The sequence below is a fragment of the Capricornis sumatraensis genome, chromosome 13 (genome assembly GCF_032405125.1).
Source record: "Capricornis sumatraensis isolate serow.1 chromosome 13, serow.2, whole genome shotgun sequence".
Classification (NCBI taxonomy): domain Eukaryota; kingdom Metazoa; phylum Chordata; class Mammalia; order Artiodactyla; family Bovidae; genus Capricornis; species Capricornis sumatraensis.
The window spans coordinates 35559944-35580183 of record NC_091081.1 but is presented as its reverse complement, the minus strand read 5'-3'; the positions used below and the strand labels follow the sequence as shown (position 1 = coordinate 35580183).

General features: G+C 33.1%; 1 protein-coding gene across 2 annotated transcripts in view; it reads left to right on the top strand.

The window, feature by feature from the left end:
* GRIK2 (glutamate ionotropic receptor kainate type subunit 2) overlaps positions 1-20240 on the top strand; it is a 723766-nt gene that overhangs the window by 671624 nt on the left and 31902 nt on the right. For both annotated transcript variants that reach the window (XM_068985543.1, XM_068985544.1), the window contains exon 14: positions 13089-13314. In XM_068985543.1, coding sequence (XP_068841644.1) covers positions 13089-13314 — 226 coding nt within the window. The remainder of the gene's footprint in view (positions 1-13088; positions 13315-20240) is intronic.

The following is a 20240-nucleotide window of genomic DNA, read 5'->3' as shown; positions in this document are numbered from 1 at the left end:
GACTGAATGACTAACACACACGCATGCACTCACACACACTTTCTATAAATAGCTTCCAGTACCTAATGTACATCAGGCACTATTCTAAGTAGAAGGGGATAAAATGATGAACAAAACAAAGCAAAATTTTCCATCTTCATGTACTTTATCTCATAACAAAAGGAGCTAGGAACTGAACTAATACATCAGTAAAAAATAAGAAATATGTAATATACTATACAACATACTTATTAAGTGCTATGGATGAAAATAAAGCAGGAGGCACATCTGTGTTATCTTGGAATGGCATTATAAAGAGAATAAACAAGGGAAGTCCCTTTGAAAAAGTGATGTTCAAGCAAAGATTGAAAGGAAGTGAAAGTATGAGGCACACAGATATGCAAGGGAAGTATCGTAGAATTAGAGAAAATGGCAAGTTCAAGCATCTGGGTTAGATACGGCTCTTCTAATTAAAATATGCCTCAGGTTAATGATTTATATAATCATTGATGTAATTACCTTATACATATTAAATTCATGATTATTGTGATTAAGTAAACTTGATTAGCCAATAGATGGAGAAATAATTCAAGTTGTTTCTCTCTCCTCCCTGTGGCTTGACTGATTTTTTTTTCTACTATTTAGAAGCAAAGAATCCATTTTGTGTATATATATATATATATATATATATATATATATATGGTAACTGCAATACGGACATTATATAAACATCATTCTTAAAATGTTTTGATGAGATTTGTATCATTTCGCAGTAAAGTTTAGAAATTTTGGAAAAGGTACTGGTTGAAAGTGAAATGATGGTACTATTTTTTTTAATTTATTTATTTATTTTAACTGGAGGCTGATTACTTTACAGTATTGTGGTGATTTTTGAAATACATCACCATGAATCAATCATGGGTGTACATGTGTCCCCCCATCCCAAACACCCCCTCCCTCCTCCCTCCCCATCACATCCCTCTGGGTTGCCCCAGTGCACTGGCTCTGAGTGCCCTATTTCATGCATTGAACTTGCACTTGTCATCTAGTTCACACATGGTTTCAATGCTGTTCTCTCAAATCATCCCACCCTTGCCTTATCAGAGTCCAAAAGTCTGTTCTTTACATATGTGTCTCTTTTGCTGTCTTGCATATAGGGTCATTGTTACCATCTTTCTAAATTCCATATATATGCATTAATATACAGTATTTGTGTTTTTCTTTCTGACTTACTTCACTCTGCATAATAGGCTCCAGTTTCATCCACCTCATTAGAACTGACTCAAATGCATTCCTTTTAATAGCTGAGTCTATTGTGTATGTGTACCACAACTTTCTTAACATTCGTCTGCTGATGGACATCTAGGTTGCTTCCATGCATTAGTTATTGTAAACAGTGCTGCAATGAACATTGGGGTACACCTGTCCCTTTCAATTCTGGTTTCCTTGGTGTGTATGTCCAGCAGTGAGATTGCTGTTTCATATGGCAGTTCCAATTTTTAAGGAATCTCCACACTGTTCTCTATAGTTGCTGTACTAGTTTGCATTCCTATCAACATTGTAAGAGGGTTCCTTTTCCACACCCTCTCCAGCATTTACTGTTTGTAGACTTTTTCATGACAGCCATTCTGACAGGTGTGAGATGGTACCTCATTGTGGTTTTTATTTACATTTCACTGATAATGAGTGATGTTGAGCATCTTTTCATGTGTTTGTTAGCCATCTGTATGTCTCCTTTGGAGAAATCTCTGCATAGTTCTTTGGCCCAATTTTTGATTGAGTCATTTATTTTTCTGGTATTGAACTGCATGAGCTGCTTGTATATTTTGGAGATTAATACTTTGTCAGTTGTTTCATTTGCTATTATTTTCTCCCATTCTGAAGGCTGTCTTTTCACCTTGCTTATAGTTTCCTTTGTTGTGCAAAAGTTTTTAAGTTTAATTAGGTCCCATTTGTTTATTTTTACTTTTATTTCCATTATTCTGGGAGGTGGGTCACAGAGGATCTTGCTGTGATATATGTCAGAGAGTGTTCTGTCTATGTTTTAATCTAGGAGTTTTATAGTTTCTGGTCTTACATTTAGATTAGAAAGTGTTCTAGTTTCATTCTTTTATAGGTGGTTGACCGGTTTTCCTAGCACCACTTGTTAAAGAGATTATATTTTCTCCATTGTATATTTTTGCCTCCTTTGTCAAAGATAACGTGTCCATAGGTGAGTGGTTTGATCTCTGGGCTTTCTATTTTGTTCCATTGATCTATATTTCTGTCTTTGTGCCAGTTCCATACTGTCTTGATGACTATAGCTTTGTAGTATAGTCTGAAATCAGGCTGCTTGATTCCTCCAGTTCCTTTCTTCTTTCTCAAGATTGCTCTGGCTCTTCGAGGTTTTTTTTGTGTTTTCATACAAATTGTGAAATTATTTGTTCTAGGTCTGTGAAAATTACTGCTGGTAGCTTGATAGGGATTGCACTGAATCTATATATTGCTTTGGGTAGTATATTCATTTTCACTATATTGATTCTTCCAATCCATGAACATGGTATATTTCTCCATCTATTTGTGTCATCTTTGATTTCTTTCATCAGTGTTTTATAGTTTTATATATACAGGTCTTTTGTTTCTTTAGGTAAATTTATTCCTATGTATTTTGTTCTTTTAATTGCAATGGTAAATGGGATTGTTTCCTTAATTTCTCTGTTTTTTCATTGTCAGTATATAGAAATGCAAGGGATTTTTGTGTATTAATTTTATATCCTACAACTTTACTATATTTATTTATTAGCTCTAGTAATTTTCTGGTGGTGTCTTTAGGGTTTTCTATGTAGAGGATCATGTCATCTGAAAACAGTGAGAGTTTTATTTTTTCATTTCCAATTGGTATTTCTTTTATTTCTCTTTCTTCTCTGATGCTGTGGCTAAAACTTCCAAACCTATGTTGAATAGTAGTGGTGGACACCCTTGTCTTGTTCCTGACTTTAGAGGAAATGCTTTCAATTTTTTTCCATTGAGGATAATGTTTGCTGTGGGTTTATCATAGATGACTTTTATTATGTTGAGGTATGTATGTGCCTTCTATGCCTGCTTTTCAGAGGTTCTTTTTTTTTTTTTAATCATAAATGGGTATTGAATTTTGTCAAAGGCTTTCTCTGCATATATTGAAATAATCATGTTTTTTATCTTTCAATTTGTTGATGTGGTGTATCACATTGATTGATTTGCAAGTATTGAAGAATCCTTGCATCCATGGGATAAAGTCCACTTGGTCATGATATGTGATCTATTGGATTCTGTTTGCTAGAATTTTGTTGAGGATTTTTGCATCTATGTTCATCAGTGATATTGGCCTGTAGTATTCTTTTTTTGTGGCATCTTGGTCTGGTTTTATTAGGGTGATGGTGGCCCAATAGAATGAGTTTGGGAGTTTACCTTCCTCTGCAATTTTCTAAAGAGTTTGGGTAGGATAGGTGTTAGCTTTTCTCTAAATTTTTGGTAGAATTCACCTGTGAAGTCATTTGGTCCTGGGCTTTTGTTTGTTGGTAGAATTTTAATTACACTTTCCTGGCTTGTGATGGACCTGTTAAGGTTTTCTATTTCTTCCTGGTGCAGTTTTGGAAGGTTATACTTTTCTAAGAATGTGGCCATTTCTTCCAAGTTGTCCATTTTATTGGCATATAGTTGCTGATAGTAGTTTCTTATGACCCTTTGTATTTTTGTGTTATCTGTTGTGATTTCTCCATTTTCATTTCTAATTTTACTGATTTGATTCTTCTCCCTTGTTTTCTTGATGAGTCTGGCTAATGGTTTGTCTATTTTATTTATTTTCTCAAGGAACCAGCTTTTAGTTTTGTTGATTTTTGCTATGGTCTTCTTTGTTTCTTTGTCACTTGTTCCTATTCTGATTTTTATGATTCCTTTCCTTTTACTAATTTTTCAGGTTCTTCATTTATTCTTTCTCTGGTTGCTTTAGGTGTAAAGTTAGGTTATTTATTTGATGTTTCTCTTGTTTCTTGAGATAAGCTTATAATGCTATGAACCTTCCCCTTAGCACTGCTTTTACTGAATCCCATAGGTTTTGGGTTGTTGTATTTTCATTTTCATTTGTTTCTATGCATATTTTGATTTCCTTTTTTATTTCTTCCACGATCTGTTGGTTATTCAGAAGCATGTTGCTTAGCCTCCATATGTTTGTATCTTTAATAGTTTTTTATCCTGTAGTTGACATCTAATCTTACCTCATTGTGTTCAGAAAAGATGCCTGAAATGATTTCAATTTTTTTGAATTTATCAAGGCTAGATTTCTGGCCCAGGGTGTGATCTATCCTGGAGTATATTCCAAGTGCACTTGAGAAAAAGGTGAAATTAATTGTTTGGGGGTGAAGTTCTCTATAAATATCAATTAGTTCTAACTGGTCCACTGTATTAGAAAATGATGGTTCTTTTAAGAGTTTCAAATGTTGATGATTTTTTTTCCTCACACCTATTTATATTTCAGAGTTTCAATTAGAGAGGAGCTAGAGACTTAGCAAAAGTTTTAATCCTAAAGGAAAGGGAATTATTTCCTCTGACTTCCTGTCATACAACCCCTCATCAATTTAGGTTACACCTCATCTGTCATTTGTCATGACATTTATCCCACCATTTCATAATTCTTAGTTTACTTTTCCAGCATTTATGAGATATTAAGCTTTGCATCCACAGTGCCTGGTATGGTCTTTTTCACTAAGCTGGTACTCAACACATATTGGAATGAAAGAACAAGTGAGTGAATGGGTAAGTGAGTGAATGGGTAAACAAGTGAATGTTTCCATGTTCCTATAAATTATAAATTATTCCAAAGGTAAAGGAATAGATATCAGAATTTAATAGGTATATGCTGCAGTCCTAGAAGAAAGTTGTTATGTTTCTCCATTGATTGATCATAAAAGTTTGCAGCAAGAATAAAATCCTGATATCTTTAGAGAGTTTTATTGCTAATCAAAGTGAGTTTATTTCTGTTCTCATTCATTCCTCCTTAACATTTCTGTGAAATTGTTAAGGAAGCATTTTATTCAATATGGCCAAGAAATTGTGGTTCAGGTTCTTCCATTGACCGAGTGAAGATGGTTCCTAATTTTATTTAAATTTGACCAAATGACAGTAAAATCTATTGCTAGTTGCTATTATTTATGAGAGAATAAAATATTTGACCATGAAATTTCATGATATCTCATTTAAAGAATAAAATGCAATGGCCAGAAGAATCATCAGCGGGAATTCTAAACAGGATAGAATGAACTATCAAATCCTGACTCATCTTCCTCTAAAGGATAACTTTACCAAATAACTTTAAACTTGCTACCCATCATATTATGCTCAGTCATAATTCTCTGTCTTATTCCTCTGCTAACTCTCAATAATGTTAAGAAGAGCAATTCTCTCTGTTTTATTGTCTTTCCCTTCAAATAACCTGTTTTAAAAGATTACAGATGCTTTGAGATAAAGCTGCCAGGATTATTCCAAGGACTGTCAGGTTTGCTAACAACCAAATGCTTTCAGATCACTGCATTTGCCTCAGATCCACCTTTGATATGAACCACATATGGCTTCAGTCCTGTTTTCCTGAATTAACTCTAATTTCCTAGTGACCAAGGTCAGATGAGTCCAGATAGGGCTCAGCTGTTCTTACCTAGCACATATGTTCCAGTGTTGTTGGTAATTTATTTACTGTAATAAAAAATTAAAATGCAAATCTCAGCCAGATTCTCCTTTACCAAGGTCTCCCTTGGTATGGGCTTTTTCAAATCACCTATTAGGAATGAATACCTACTGACTTTTTCATAACAATATGAAAAATGTTATTATAGCATTTTTATCAAATATTTAAGTTAATATTAGAAATAAAATTGGTAATGTGGAATTTATTGAAAAGGAATACTTTGAGTAAGTACCAATGACACCAAATTTACTTTCGTAATTTTGAAAAATCATCAGAAATTACTGCTTCTTCTTCTAGTACTTCACCATATCCATTCATACATCAGAGTTCAACTAATTCTGCTATACATTATGGTTTAGGAGATAAATTATTGTTTCATGAATGTTTTATATTTTAAAATAAAAATAAATGGGTTCTTAACATAAATGAAGTATATCTTTAAAGTTACTTCAAGATGTTTTAGGTGCTATGCTACTAGATAAAAGGACTTCCCTGGTGGCTCTGAGGGTAAAGAATCTGCCTGCAATACGAGACCCAGATTCGATCCCTGGATCAGGAAGATCCCCTGGTGAAGGAACTGGCAACCCACTCTAGTATTCTTGCCTGGAGAACCCCATGGACAGAGGAGCCTGGCAGGCTGCAGTCCATGTTGTCACAAAGAGTTGGACAAAAAGCCCTGAACAACAACTACTCGATAAACTTTTTTAAAGAATTTGAGTTGTAGCCAAAACTTCAAATATTCTGTTTTAAAAAACATTACAAAATGGTACTGGATTTTCTTTGTATTACTGATGCTTTGTGGTCATGATAGTTCAAACTAGATTAATATTAAAGATTTCTTCTCTTATTCAATAAAATAAGCTTTCCTCTAGAACAGGCATAAAAAGTTAATTTAAATTCTTGTTTCCAGAGGTTTCATAAACATTTTCTTACCATTTTTAAGGTATCAGATAGGTTTATAGGTCCATAGACACAAAATGATTTCTGAATTTTATTTTTTCTGGTTTTACATTTATTTAAAAATGAATTGGAATATAATTGCTTTACAATGTTGTGTTAGTTTCTGCTGTATTATGAAATAAATCAGCCATATTCCCTCCCTCTTGAGCCTTCTTTCCATCCCTACATCCTACCCCTCAGTGTCATCACAGAGCACCCAGCTGAACTCCCTGTGCTTTATTTGAATTTTAGTTTGTATTTGACATTGAGCAAAAGGAGTGGGGAGAATAATTCACTTGCATACTAAACAATTTAAGTCAAAGATTTTTTTTTAAAGATGGCTTTGAATTCGTAAAATATGTTGTTCACAATAAAAGTTCTATGCCAGTGGTACAAGAATAACCATTACTTGATTGGCTTTCATAACATTTTAGATGGGGTAGAAACAAAATTTCAAAGCACTGGAGAAGGAAATGGCAGCCTGCTCCAATAATCTTGCCTAGAAAATTCCATGGACAGAGGAGCCTGATGGGCTATAGTTCGTGGTATCACCAACAGTCAGACACTACTGAGTTGACTAAACAACAACAACATTCTTACACTAATATCTTACCAGTTCTAAATGTGTCTCTCTAGAACGCTCAGGAACAATGTTGCCTAAAGCCCATTAGTTATTGGAGATCTGCAAAGAGCCAGATACTTTCAGGTTGCATAGTTTATCTTGAGTTCTGTCAGAAACTAAAGTTATATATGTTTACATTTGGAATCATCATCTATATATTTAAAAGCTTTTAAGTATACTGAATGTTATTTTTAAAGCACAACATCTTTTGGCATCTGTGAATTTTTAAAAAGTCTTGTATTTCTTATTCTTAACAAGATTTTTTAATCCGTTTGTTTACATTTCACAGCCTCTGAAAACTGCTATTATAAAGAGACAGTGCCTTATGAATTCATTTTATTGGTATTATGATATAGCAAAAACCAAGTCAACTTACAAGCCTCAGCATTTTGATAAAATAAACACTGTTAAACATTGACATCCTAAATCTGCCCAGTATAGGAGGAAAAGTGTCCTTAATATGGGACACACACACATATACACACATCCCAAAAGAAAGAAATTTATTCTGGTGTTTAGAGTGGCAGTGTAGTTGTGTGAGAAAATCAGATTATTTTATTTCAAATATTTTAAATATATTTCCCTGGTGGCTCAGACAGTGAAGAATCTACCTGTAATGAAGGAGACCCAGATTCAGTCCCTGGCTTGGGAAGATCCCCTGGAGATGGAAATGGCTATCCACTCCAGTATTCTTGCCTGGAGAATTCCATAGACTGAGGAGCCTCGTGGGCTATCATCCATGGAGTCATAGAGTTTCCTTTATATTGCTTTGATTTTACTATTTGTTTCAATCAATATCTATGAGACTTGATTTATCTACTTGACTTTATATTACTGTGTACAACATAACTATAATGATAATACTTGGGAATATTTTTCATTTTTGCTAAAAACATGATTGTCTCATTATGAAATTAAAATCCTTTAAAATCATGGTCATAAATCCTATCAGCAAGTTTCTCTTTAAAATCTGTGTTCACTACTTTTTTTTTTTTAATCAAGTAGCCTTAGTATACTCACCTGTGAAGTAAAGGAGTGAAACAAGACGTTCTTATGTTTAATTTTTTTTCACTAATTCATTTTTTAACTTGACTTTACTCTATCTGAATAACTTCTCTTCTATATCTAATTTGCCATTACCTTAATTCTTGCCTTATGGAAAATTTATAATATTTCATGCTTAGTTTATTACCTGGCTTTCATTTTTCATGTTTCTCTTAAATAATACATTATTCTAGACTGTCCTTCCTAACAAATTTGGCATCAGTGGTGCCAACCTATATTCCAATTCCTTAGTCTTTTCTGGTGCTCTGTGTAGGTCCTCACTTCTCTATGTCACTGTTGCTGGAGAACCTTCAAAGACTGTTTACATTTGGTTCAGCAGCTTATTCTCCATCCCTGATTTTATCTTGTCCCTTGGCAATGATCACAACTACTTTATGGAATGAAGCTAACATTAGTCTAAGAGGAGATTGAGAGGACATAATATACAGATCAATCTTTTAACATGCCCCATCTTCTACCTATGAGCTTTAGTTCACATGGCAACTTGATATTTCCTTATTACTAAATAAGTGAACACAAACTTTCAGACAATATATAAATATTTATTACTTTTGTTTTTAGTTACCTGCTTACTGACCTTGAATGAGTTCTTCTTCTTAATATTTAACTTGTAAAGCTTTCATATACTATTTTTAACCTTAGAGATCCTATGGTCTTTTCTACTTTGAAAGTATGCAACAATTTCTATTTTGCTAGAAATAAAACTAGCTGAGTCTCCTTATTTCCTCCTTATGCATTAGATCTTAGAGTATTAGCACAATTCCATATGTATTTAATATATGTATTTTGAAATTAGAGGTCAAGTCAGTTGCACTATTTTAAAATCCTCTTTTATTCTACATTTCATTTGAGGATTCCATTTTTTATATCAGATTTTAAATATGTATCTGATCTTTGAACGTGTTTTCTTTCAACAAAGTCTATTTAGAATTTTTCTTTGAATTTATGCAATATCTTTTACCTTGCTAAGGATATTAATGTCATTTTATTTGTTTTATTCTTTATCATTTATGTTAGAGACTCACTGCAAACCACAAGTGCTTAATTAAGGATGAAAAACTATGAGCTTCACTTTAGGGTGATGTAGTGGTTCATTTTTTTTGTAAATCCATGATATGTGCCTTTAGCTGTAGTTGTTATAGTACAATAATTAAGACTATGAACTGGTAGCCTATTTACCCATGTTTCCCTCCTACTTTTGCCAGGAAGAAGCCACATGAGTTTAGGTGAACTATTAACTGCTCTATGTTTTCATTTTCTAATTTTAGAATGGGGACAAAAATATCTACCACCTAATAAAAATCTTATAAGACTTAAATGATTTAATATGTATAAATAATTTATAATAATGTTTGGCACATGCTGAACTCTATATGTGTTAACTGCTATTATTACCTTTTTTGTTGTTATTGTTTTATTAATATTATTACTGTCTCTTTAGAGAAGTTCAATTTTGCTTAAAAATATCTTCCTGGAGGAATTCAAAGATCAAAGACAGACAGAGGGCTGACTGATCTCAACATTGGTTATAGATTCCAACATGTTCCTTCTAGGCAAGTGTGGCTTGCCTAGATCAACTCATCCAGTGTGCTCTTGTTTACTTCCCACAGAATAAAACCTCTTGGCCTTTGCTTGGGTGGGATGGAGCAGTCACAAAGAGAGTTGTTTTTAAGACATTTTTTCAATATATTCTACTTTTGTTAGACCTTTAATCATTCTGGCTTTGAGAGGGATATGGAAATGTTAATCTCAGAAACTTTTGCAGGGGAAAAGAGGGCCTGAAAAGTTGATTAGCTCAATTGCCATTCATCTGTCTGCATTCCTCCTTCCAAAATTTTGTTCTGCTGCACTTTATCTGATCCTCTTTTGCCTTGTAGTTTCACACCATAGGAGAGAATATGTGTTCAAAGATGATACTGGTGTTTTTAACAAAAATAAAACACAAGCACTTGGTAGTATTATGCTCTCTTTTTAACAAATAGAGTAACAAAAATGTCTTACTACTGCATAGTGTTTTTACATGTAGTGTCCTTATTTAATCCTCACAAAAACCTTAGAAGTTTGGTAGATATTTGACTACCATGTAAACTAAAATTATAAGAGATGAGTTAGCTTGCATAAGAACATATTTTTTTAACAAAAGAAAAAGAATTGGTGATCATTCTGACTCAGACCTACATTATTCAGAATTTATCTATATATTAGTTAAGTATAGGTAACCAATTACTCATGTGTGGCCATATTTATAGAGAAAAGTACATAGTAAGCTTCATATTCAGCCTTAGTGTTTTGTTCAGATACTTTCTTCATATACTTTATAAGAAATCTTAGCTGCTTTAGACTTAAGTGTTTCAATAAAATTCATGTTCAAGCCTTTTGTTTTTAACCTAGTGATAACTGACGTCTATACTATCTTCACTACTGAAAATGATAAAAGTAATAAAATTTCCAGGTGACCCTAAAGACTAGTTTTGTATTTTAACTTTCTATAGAAATAGTTTGAATTTAAAGGCCTCACATACCAACACACATGCAATCTACAAAGACTTTAATCTTATCTCCCATATCTGGCTACACAGTGTTGTGTTTTATAGCCATAATTGATAGATGACTGTGCTCAGTTGGAAATTGTAGTCAAAGAATGACAGCCAAACTAGCAAGCAAGCCATATAAACTGTGAGTGAGCAGCAGACAGGCAATATTTCTACACTGAAATATTTGGGTGTTTATTATGAGAAACAAAACAGTTTGGGTAACTTTTCTATCAGAACCTATTATCCCATATAAGAATACTAGGAATAGGCTTATTTTCTGTAGACAGGAAAGATGATTGAAACTGTACAAAAATCATAGACAATAGATTCAAGAAAACCAGAAGTATATTAAGAGATATTTAAGTAAAAATGGAAGACAGGAAGTTATTAATAAGGACCTATTGTATAGCACAGAGAACTCAATACTCTGTAATGGCCTGTATGGAAAAAGAATCTAAAAGAGCCTGGCAGGTCCATGGGGTTGCAAAAGAGTCAGACACAACTTATTGACTAAACAACAACAAAGATGTTACATTTTAAATTGTCAAGTAATGAACATGCAGTTTTGATACATGAATTTTTAGTATTACATTCATGGGATTGTGTTTGTTATCAGTCACAGATTCACTAAATCAAAAACTGTGTCCAATTTTATTTTTTACATAAAATCTCTTTAATCTGAAAGTGAGCTCTGATTTTGATTTTATTTTGTATTTTGACCTCACTTAATCAAAAACATTAGGAGAAAACATTTTTCACCTTTGAAAGGAAATGAACTTGTTGTAGCCAGCCTCATTATGTTCCTAATTTGGATAGCGAAATCTATCTTTGCAAAATCTCACTATTGGTCATAATGATTCCAGTAAAAATATCACCACAGTCTTCCTCTCATTTCCCATTTCTACTCCAAACATTTGACTATTTTCCTTAAAAACAACTGACATGCCACCATAGCTGCCCAAATTTGTTATCATGCCAATCTCATTCTGGGTGCTCTAGCTGCCTTCTTTCAAAGACTGGCCTATCAGCATGTTTTAATGTTCATTGGAGAGCAAATGTTTGCATTTTAATTGCTTCTTAGCTCTAAGCTATACTTGTTTTTATAAAGCATATATTGCACCATTAGGTATTTCCCCACCTCCAAATTAATTTTTTTCTTCCCATTTTATCATTGAAATAGTACCATAATTTTTAAAAATATTATTCTGTACTAACTTTTAGTGGGAGAAATAATATCACGTTTATGTCCTGGCACATGTAGGACTAAATTTATGCTTATACTGCAGAAGATTGTATACCTGTTTATTGGAAAGTAGTTTCAATGTTTTATGGCAGAACAACCAATGAGGTGAAAATCCTCCTTGTGTTTATAATTGGAATATTATGTTTTGTGTTGGTATAAGAATGAAACTAAGGTAAGGGTTTTACAAATGAGCTTTCCATAAGCAGATGCTAACCTTTTTCCTGTTTATGTTTTAGCAGTGCCTTCTGAACAAAACCCATTCCTTTCCTTTAGCAATAAGTCGTACTGAAGCCCTACTGAAAATTTCCAGCTGGATATAAAAACTCTTCTATTTTCTTGGTCCAGGAATCCTTAGTTAGTAAGACCTGGATGATTGATTTCCTGTTGTCCTGAGGCAGGTTAAAAGAAGTTCTATGGTGTCCAGATTGTGTCTCAGCAGAAATGTAGTCATCTTACTTGTAATATCCTTATTTGTAACAAATTCCTCTTGTCTCTTCAACTTATATTTGTATGTGTCCTTGGGGGATAATGTAACATCTGTCTTATAGTCAACAATGAATTCGGGGGAAAAAAAATCTCTTACACTTTTATAGTGTCAATCGGTGTCCAGTGTCTGCATTTTCCAAATTTGATGCTATAGTAATGTTGAAAGATAAAATTGTACACATGAGATACTCATGTGAGATACAAACACAAAAATCCCTCCTTATTAAGCTGTTTTATTCTTTCTTTTTTTATTGCCTCCTATGATTTACTAGTTGTGATATTTTGAATCTTAGGGCATTTTTTTATATATTTGGCTAAATAAATCTGCTCCATGCCTGGAAATACAATGAAGAATTGCTCTGAGAAATGATTCTTCACAGATTTTGATTTTTTGTTGCTGTTGTTTACTAATAATACAATTATACAGTATTATGAGCAAACTAAACATAGTTAATTTCATCAAAATATTGTAGGATCACATGGAAACTAAGGAATATCTTTCTTATGTATCCTGTTTTTCCCCAGAAATCAAAAATCTCCACATATGACAAAATGTGGGCCTTTATGAGTAGCAGGAGGCAGTCTGTGCTCGTCAAAAGTAATGAAGAAGGAATCCAGAGAGTCCTCACCTCTGATTATGCTTTCCTAATGGAGTCAACGACCATCGAGTTTGTCACCCAGCGGAACTGTAACCTGACACAGATTGGTGGCCTCATAGACTCCAAAGGTTATGGCGTTGGCACCCCCATGGGTAGGTTTCATGTCAGCCGCTTGTTCCTTGTTCATTAATCCTAGTTGCTGTGAGAAGGGAGAAAAAAATAGTGCCTCCATATGCCATTAGGAATTTTGCTTCAAACAAATGTATCTTGCTATATTCTGTGACTATATAAAAACAGGAAAATAGTTGGACATCTGCTTCTAAAGGAATGAATAACAAAAGAAAAAGTGATTTCTCCTAAAATGGTCAGTAGACATTTTTACTATATCAGAGTTGAAAAAATCCACAACACCCCGCAAAGGACCTTCTCTTTAATTTTGCACTTAAAAAAAAGTTCGCTGAATAAAATACAGTTTTTGGAACTTTATTTTTTTGGATTAATGGTGTATGAATATAGTCTTTGATTTTGCTGAGTCAAAGAATGAGCTTTAAATGGTTACTGTGAATAATCATTTTATTTAAGAGAAGTGTATGTTTTATTTAAGAGTACTAGCAGAGGATTTACCAGTAAAATACCTAGAATAATTCACACTAGGAATGATTGTATTTAACATTCTTCTATATGACAAAATTAGTTTCAGTAATAATCATGGAATGAAATAATAATAATTGCCAGAAAAGACAATGAAATTTACATTTATTGAGCTTAATATTTATGTATAATATATGAATATATATATATTTATATGACAAGTTAATGAATCAATAAATACATAATATTAGAGTACATACATACATGCTGTGGGCATAAAAATGGCTCCCCTCAAATGTCCCTGGTTTAATGCCCCAAACATGAAATTTCTGCAAAGTTTTCAACAGCTGGGTCAAAATTGATTTTCATGTAATTGTGTTTAATAAATGGTATAGCCATATTTCTCAATGTATCCTCATTCATGATTTTATTGCTTTTAATTTTGAAAAGTTTCTTTCAAATCAACAAACATGTATGCTATAATTAGAAAGTGAGGCACAGATTCATAAAAAATCCCATTTCATGATAAATTCAGACATGCAATACTATCCATGTCTTTGTTTCTTTGGGATCATTTCTAACAACTTTCAAAAGTCTAGGAAGTCCAAAAATTTTCCACAATAATAGCTTCAAAAAAATTCAACATTAAACTCTTTCATATTTGGTAAAGTTTATTCAGGTTCACTATAGCTGAAAATAGTTTGAACTGGCTCTGAGAGAATTTTGAGATATTCACTCCTGTAACATTGCATATTCCAGCATTTATATGATAGATTAAAAATAATGATTCCACAGTCACTGTTGAAATAAATAAAGCAAAACAAAACAAAACCAGAAAGAATCTGCCTGCAATGTGGGAGACCTGGGTTTGATCTCTGAGTTGGGAAGATCCCCTGGAGAAGGGAAAGTCTACTCATTCCAGTATTCTGGCTTGGAGAATTCCATGTATGGCATAGTCCATGGGGTCAAAAAGAGGTGGACAGGACTGAGTGACTCACTTTCACTTTTAAGCTGTATAATGAGGATTCTCCAATTTAGTTGCCAAGTGGAGTACAATGTTTATTAAAGAATAAAAAATAAATATTTGCTAATTCAAAGTTCAATAAGTAGGGTTGTTAAAACTCAGTAATAAATACTTAGAACTCAGATGAACAAAAGATATTTTACAGGGAGGGATGTTTTATTATTGACATGTTTTGACTTGCCAGTGTGTGGTGATAGTTGTTGCTACTGTTGTTTTAAAATTCTCTACACAAAATGAACCTCCTTTTCTGCTCACACCGGGAACAGACCATCCAAAGCTTTGCCATTATTGTGCCAAAGTATATATAATTAATTCTAACATATAAAGATGATTGAGTTATCCTAATTATAATAAGCTTAAGGAACATGTCTTTTCAAAATGTTTTAACTTATATTCATAATAAGGATTGAGTTTATTGTGATAGTTTTATGTTGATCATGTGTTCAAATTCTAGCATACTCCCTAGTTAGATCCCATATGGTTTTTTCCCTCTGTAAGAATTCCCTAATGAATTCAACAGTTTCATGCATTCATGTACCATTTATTTGGAGTTTATGATGAGCAACTTTGATAAATTTTCAAGCTTAGTGAAAGTGAAAATATTAGTCACTCAGTCATGTCTGACTCTTGGCCATACCATGGAGTATAGCCTTCCAGGCTCCTCTGTCTGTGGGATTCACCAGGTAAGAATACTTGAGCAGGTAGCCATTCCCTCCTTTAGGGGATCTTCCCAACCCAGGGATTGAACCCAAGTCTCTTGCAAGAATCTCTGGCAGATTCTTTACCATATGTTAGAAAAGAGGCTGATTATATGCTCAAAACTATCATCACGTAGTATTTTGCACAATGATATTCTATATTTAGTCTTATCATTTATTGTGATCTTGGACAAGTGACATGAAGTTTATATTTTCTAAATTTCTCTTTTTTAATTAGTAAAATTAGAGAGTTAGACTAGGAAAACCTAAGGTCTATTTAATGCTAAATATGTTGTTTCAGATAATATGTTTGACAGATTCCTAGAGTTTGATTTAAAGTGGGAAGGAAACTATCATGTGAAGCAATATGGTTTGCTGATGTCTCAGAACAAATTTTAAAAATCAAACACCTTTAACATGTATGAAGAATGGAAGCAGTGATTGATAAGTTCCTATTGCTTCACAGTTTCATTTGGAAAGAACTGAAGAAAATAAATTCATTTTGTTTCTGAAAGGAGTGAGATTCCTGTATATCCATACCTTCCTCTTTGGTTTACATTATGTGTAGGAGGACAGAAATATCGGGCTTTTAGTTGTTGTAAGCCCATACAAGATTATTGCCAGCACTCTGTGGACTTTCAATTATTTGTTGAGCAAGTGAACTCTACATCTAAAAATATGATGGTGCAGCAAGATTTATAAACAGAGAAAACAATTTTTGGAGCTAATAATCAGTGTAGCATTTTACATGATTAAATGTGATGACCTAACTGAACAAGAGTGATTCAGGGTAGTGAGAATTAACTAAGATTTGGGGAGGATATATAAGGATTTTGGAGTATGTGTGCTAAATCCCTTCAGTCGGGTCTGACTATTTGTGATGCTATGGACTGTAGCTCACTAGGCTCCTCTGTCCATGGAATTTTCCAGGCAAGAATACTGGAGTGGGTTGCCATGCCCTCTTCCAGGGGATCCTCCTGGATCTTCCCAACCCAGGAATTCAACCACATCTCCTACACTGCAGGCAGAGTCTTTAAGGCTGAGCCACTGGGGAGGCCCTCTTTGGAGTATGGGGCCTGGGGCATCTCATTTTGGTTCCTGTCCTCATCACCATACAGGCGCCTGAGGTAACTCTAACTGTTGGAGGCCATCCTGTTAACTTGCTTCTCTTTGGAGTATAGCACAGATATTTTTCATGAATGTTAGTTACATAATAACAGTCATAATTTCAAATTATTAAAATAAAGAAATTTGACTTATATTTAATATAAAACCTTAAGCTTGAGAGTTTTTTGTTTACTTGCTTGTTTGAGTTGTAAATACAATGTATCAGTGTACCAAGACTGTCATATTGTTTTGCTTTGAGGACATGCTTGGTACAAATCAATCAAAGTGAGTAAAAGTCGCTCAGTCATGTCAGACTCTTTGTGACCCCATAGACTGTCCATGGAATTCTTTAGGCCAGAATACTGGAGGGGGTAGCCTTTCCCTTCTCCAGGGGATCTTCCCAACCCAGGAATCGAACCGAGGTCTCCCACATTGCAGGTGGATTCTTTACCAGCTGAGCCACAAGGGGAGCCCAATCAATCAAAATAGTATATAATTCTCAAAAACTCACTGGGATATTTCAGATGTGAAAGCTATTTTAAAAAGGAAAGATAATAGTTCAATCAGTTCTAGGGAAGCTCCCTGTTATAGTTTATGGGAACTATACAAAGAGCAGCTTTTTTATTCCTACCCTCGACAGTATTTACTGTAAGATATTGACTTATAAGGAAAATATAAAACCATTTAAAATAATAATATATGTATACTTTACTTTTAATGTAACTTTTTAAATTAAGAAAAATACACAACATTTGGGATTTCTGTTTCTTCTCATTCTAACCTTATAGATAAGATGAGAGAACAAAACAAATTAAGCTATAAGCCTTAGGATGTAGTCTCTTTTTTTGTTTTTAATCTACTCAACTCAGCTGATCAGATCAACTTTTGCCCTTCTTAAAAATTTTAGTTATTGTGAAAAATAGTCACTGATATTTGCAAGGTCACTTGCATGGGAAACTTGTAGAAATCAAGTTGGATTATATATCTATGTGGAATCATTTTTGTAGTATGTAGTCAGTGTGGTGTAATAATGTAATATATTAGTGTTTTAAATAGAATGAATTTTTAAAAATTAGAAGCTAGCACATGATCAATTTCTTTTATAAGGACCTTCTTGGAATTTTAATATAAAATTATCAGTATATATTAGTACAAATTCAAAATATCTAATAATACTTTGAAATAGCAAAATTACAGACTAGGAAGAACATTTCACCATATTTTTATTTTCACTGCCAAATAATATTGAATTTAAATTTATTAAAATGTCTCTTTATTGTAAAAGTTATTTAATACATTCAACATACACTATTTTTAGGCTAATTCTGAATAATATAAATACATTTAAAGGAATAAATATTCAAATCAGTCACCTGCAGGTATTACAATATACTTTTTGTTTCTCTTGTTCAGATAACTTGTTTTCTTCTGTTTGACTTGATAATATTAAATTCTTAACTTAGTAAATTTTATTTTATTCATTCAAGAATAGCACAAAATTAAATGATTTTGAGTCTCCCATACATTATGAGTCTTATTAACTCATATAAATTCATCAAAGTGGTATAATCTAGAAACAGGCATTTCACACTTTAACCCCTCAAATGCTTCTGAGGAAAAAAAATGCTTCTGAGGCAGTAATTTATGATTTTTTATGTCATAGCTCTGCCAAAAATATAACTTCATAAATTATTACTTAAGTCATTAATAAATGAAATGACATGCAACTCTAGTACTTGAATGAGATTCTGACATACCATAAACTTTCAACCAACATCATAACCTGAATATCTCAACTCATTAATTAGCATTTCCCTTTTATATAATCTTATCCAAGAATAGTTATGATTTTTTGATAACTTGTATTTACTTAATTTTAAAATTTTGTTTAATTATAAGGAATAAATTTTTGAAAATAATGCTTTTCGGTGTGAAAAATAAAAGGTTATTTGAATTTCTTTTCCGAGCAAAAGTTAAGGAGATACTCTATTCAAAGCAAAGCAATGCAGGCTGTTTCTGGAAATTTAGATCGATACCAGAAATTCCTCAGGATTTTGAGTTTATGCCTGCAGGAGCCATAAACTGAAATGAAAATTCTGTTTTTATTAATATTGTAAATAGATCAAAGAGGAACTCCCTTTGCCTTCCTTTTACTGTTACTCAGATTTTTAGTTACTGTCATAGAGGCATGTGTGGCTAAGTGCAGGAGGTTAAACAGAAATACTATGTCTCTTCTGGACTGAGTATTGAGAAATATTTCAAAACTCATGTGTATTTTCCGTTTTTTCCCCCAAAAGTCCATGTGTCCTTTAAGCCTGCCAGGCCTCCTGTGATTCATCTAGGGGCCTGCTGTGACCATTCATCACTCTGAGTGTGATGATTACTGCCCAAAGCATGTTGTGGACTCACTGAATGACTCAGATAGAAGCTATTTAATTAGGGAAGCTCTGTTTACACAAAATACCTTAGTGGAGCAATCAACAATGATTCGAAGGTAAATGCTAAATAAGCATAAGCTGGCTTAATTAAGCTCGTGGTGACATTAAATCCCTTTCATAGTTTTCCAGAATGCGGTGGTGCTATTTTAATGTGATATTTATGGTATGGTAGATTTTTGAAGTTTTGGTGTTCTTATAAAAAGTTAACTGAAATTCCTTTTCATCCATTCAAATTAAAACAACAAAAACTGGATGCGGGGTGGGGGTGTGGTAAAGCAAAAAACAAATCACAGCAGTTTTCATTAAGGAATACTAAAATGTGTGTGAGAGGTTGCAGTCTTGCTTGTTAATTCAGCATAGGTTATGATCTACTTAGTTGAATAGGGAGCATTTCTACTTAATGGCATTTTCAGCTGCCTTGTCTCCCTTCTGACCACCCATACTAAAAGCCTTCTTGGCTTCTGTCTTTGAAATTTTGAGTGCATAGTGCACTTTGAGGACTAGGCAGACTCAGCAGTTGTGAGCTGGTAGGAAAGCAGCAATCTAGAGAAATCCATTAGAGCCAGTTGGTGTTATTTTGCTTCGCTGTGTTCAGTTTGGTAGAAATATTGTAAAGTGTCTGTAGGGTCCCATTAAAACTGTTTCTATCTTTAACAGTAAGCTAGTGGTACACTTCATCCATTTATTGGTGCCCCCACCAGTAAATAACATATGGGAAATACAAGTCAACTGAAAAGGGGATGCAGGAAATCCTGTTTATGTGCCTATCATCCACAATGCTAAAAATTTTCTATAACCTTATGTATCCCCACTTAACTTGTGGGGTTACATCAATAGTAAGTTTAAATAGTCATTGTGTAATTATTTCTGTGAACTAAATCCACATTAAATTACTCATATCATAGAAAACTACTGAAATATATATAATATATGAAAAACATAATAGGCAATATAGAGACAAAATAAAGATGAATGCAAAGATACTGGCTTTATAAATGTCTTTTATTTTTTATATATGTCTTTAATACTAAGGTTAAATTTAAAGACAATTTTATCAGACACAAAATTGTTATATACATTATATTTCTATTAAATTTTCTATGTAAATGTATTTACATTTTATTTCTATTTTATTTACACAAAATTATTTGCATCTTATTTCTACTATATATCTATTTCTTTTATATGCAATTATAAAGAGTGGCTCAGACGGTTAAGCG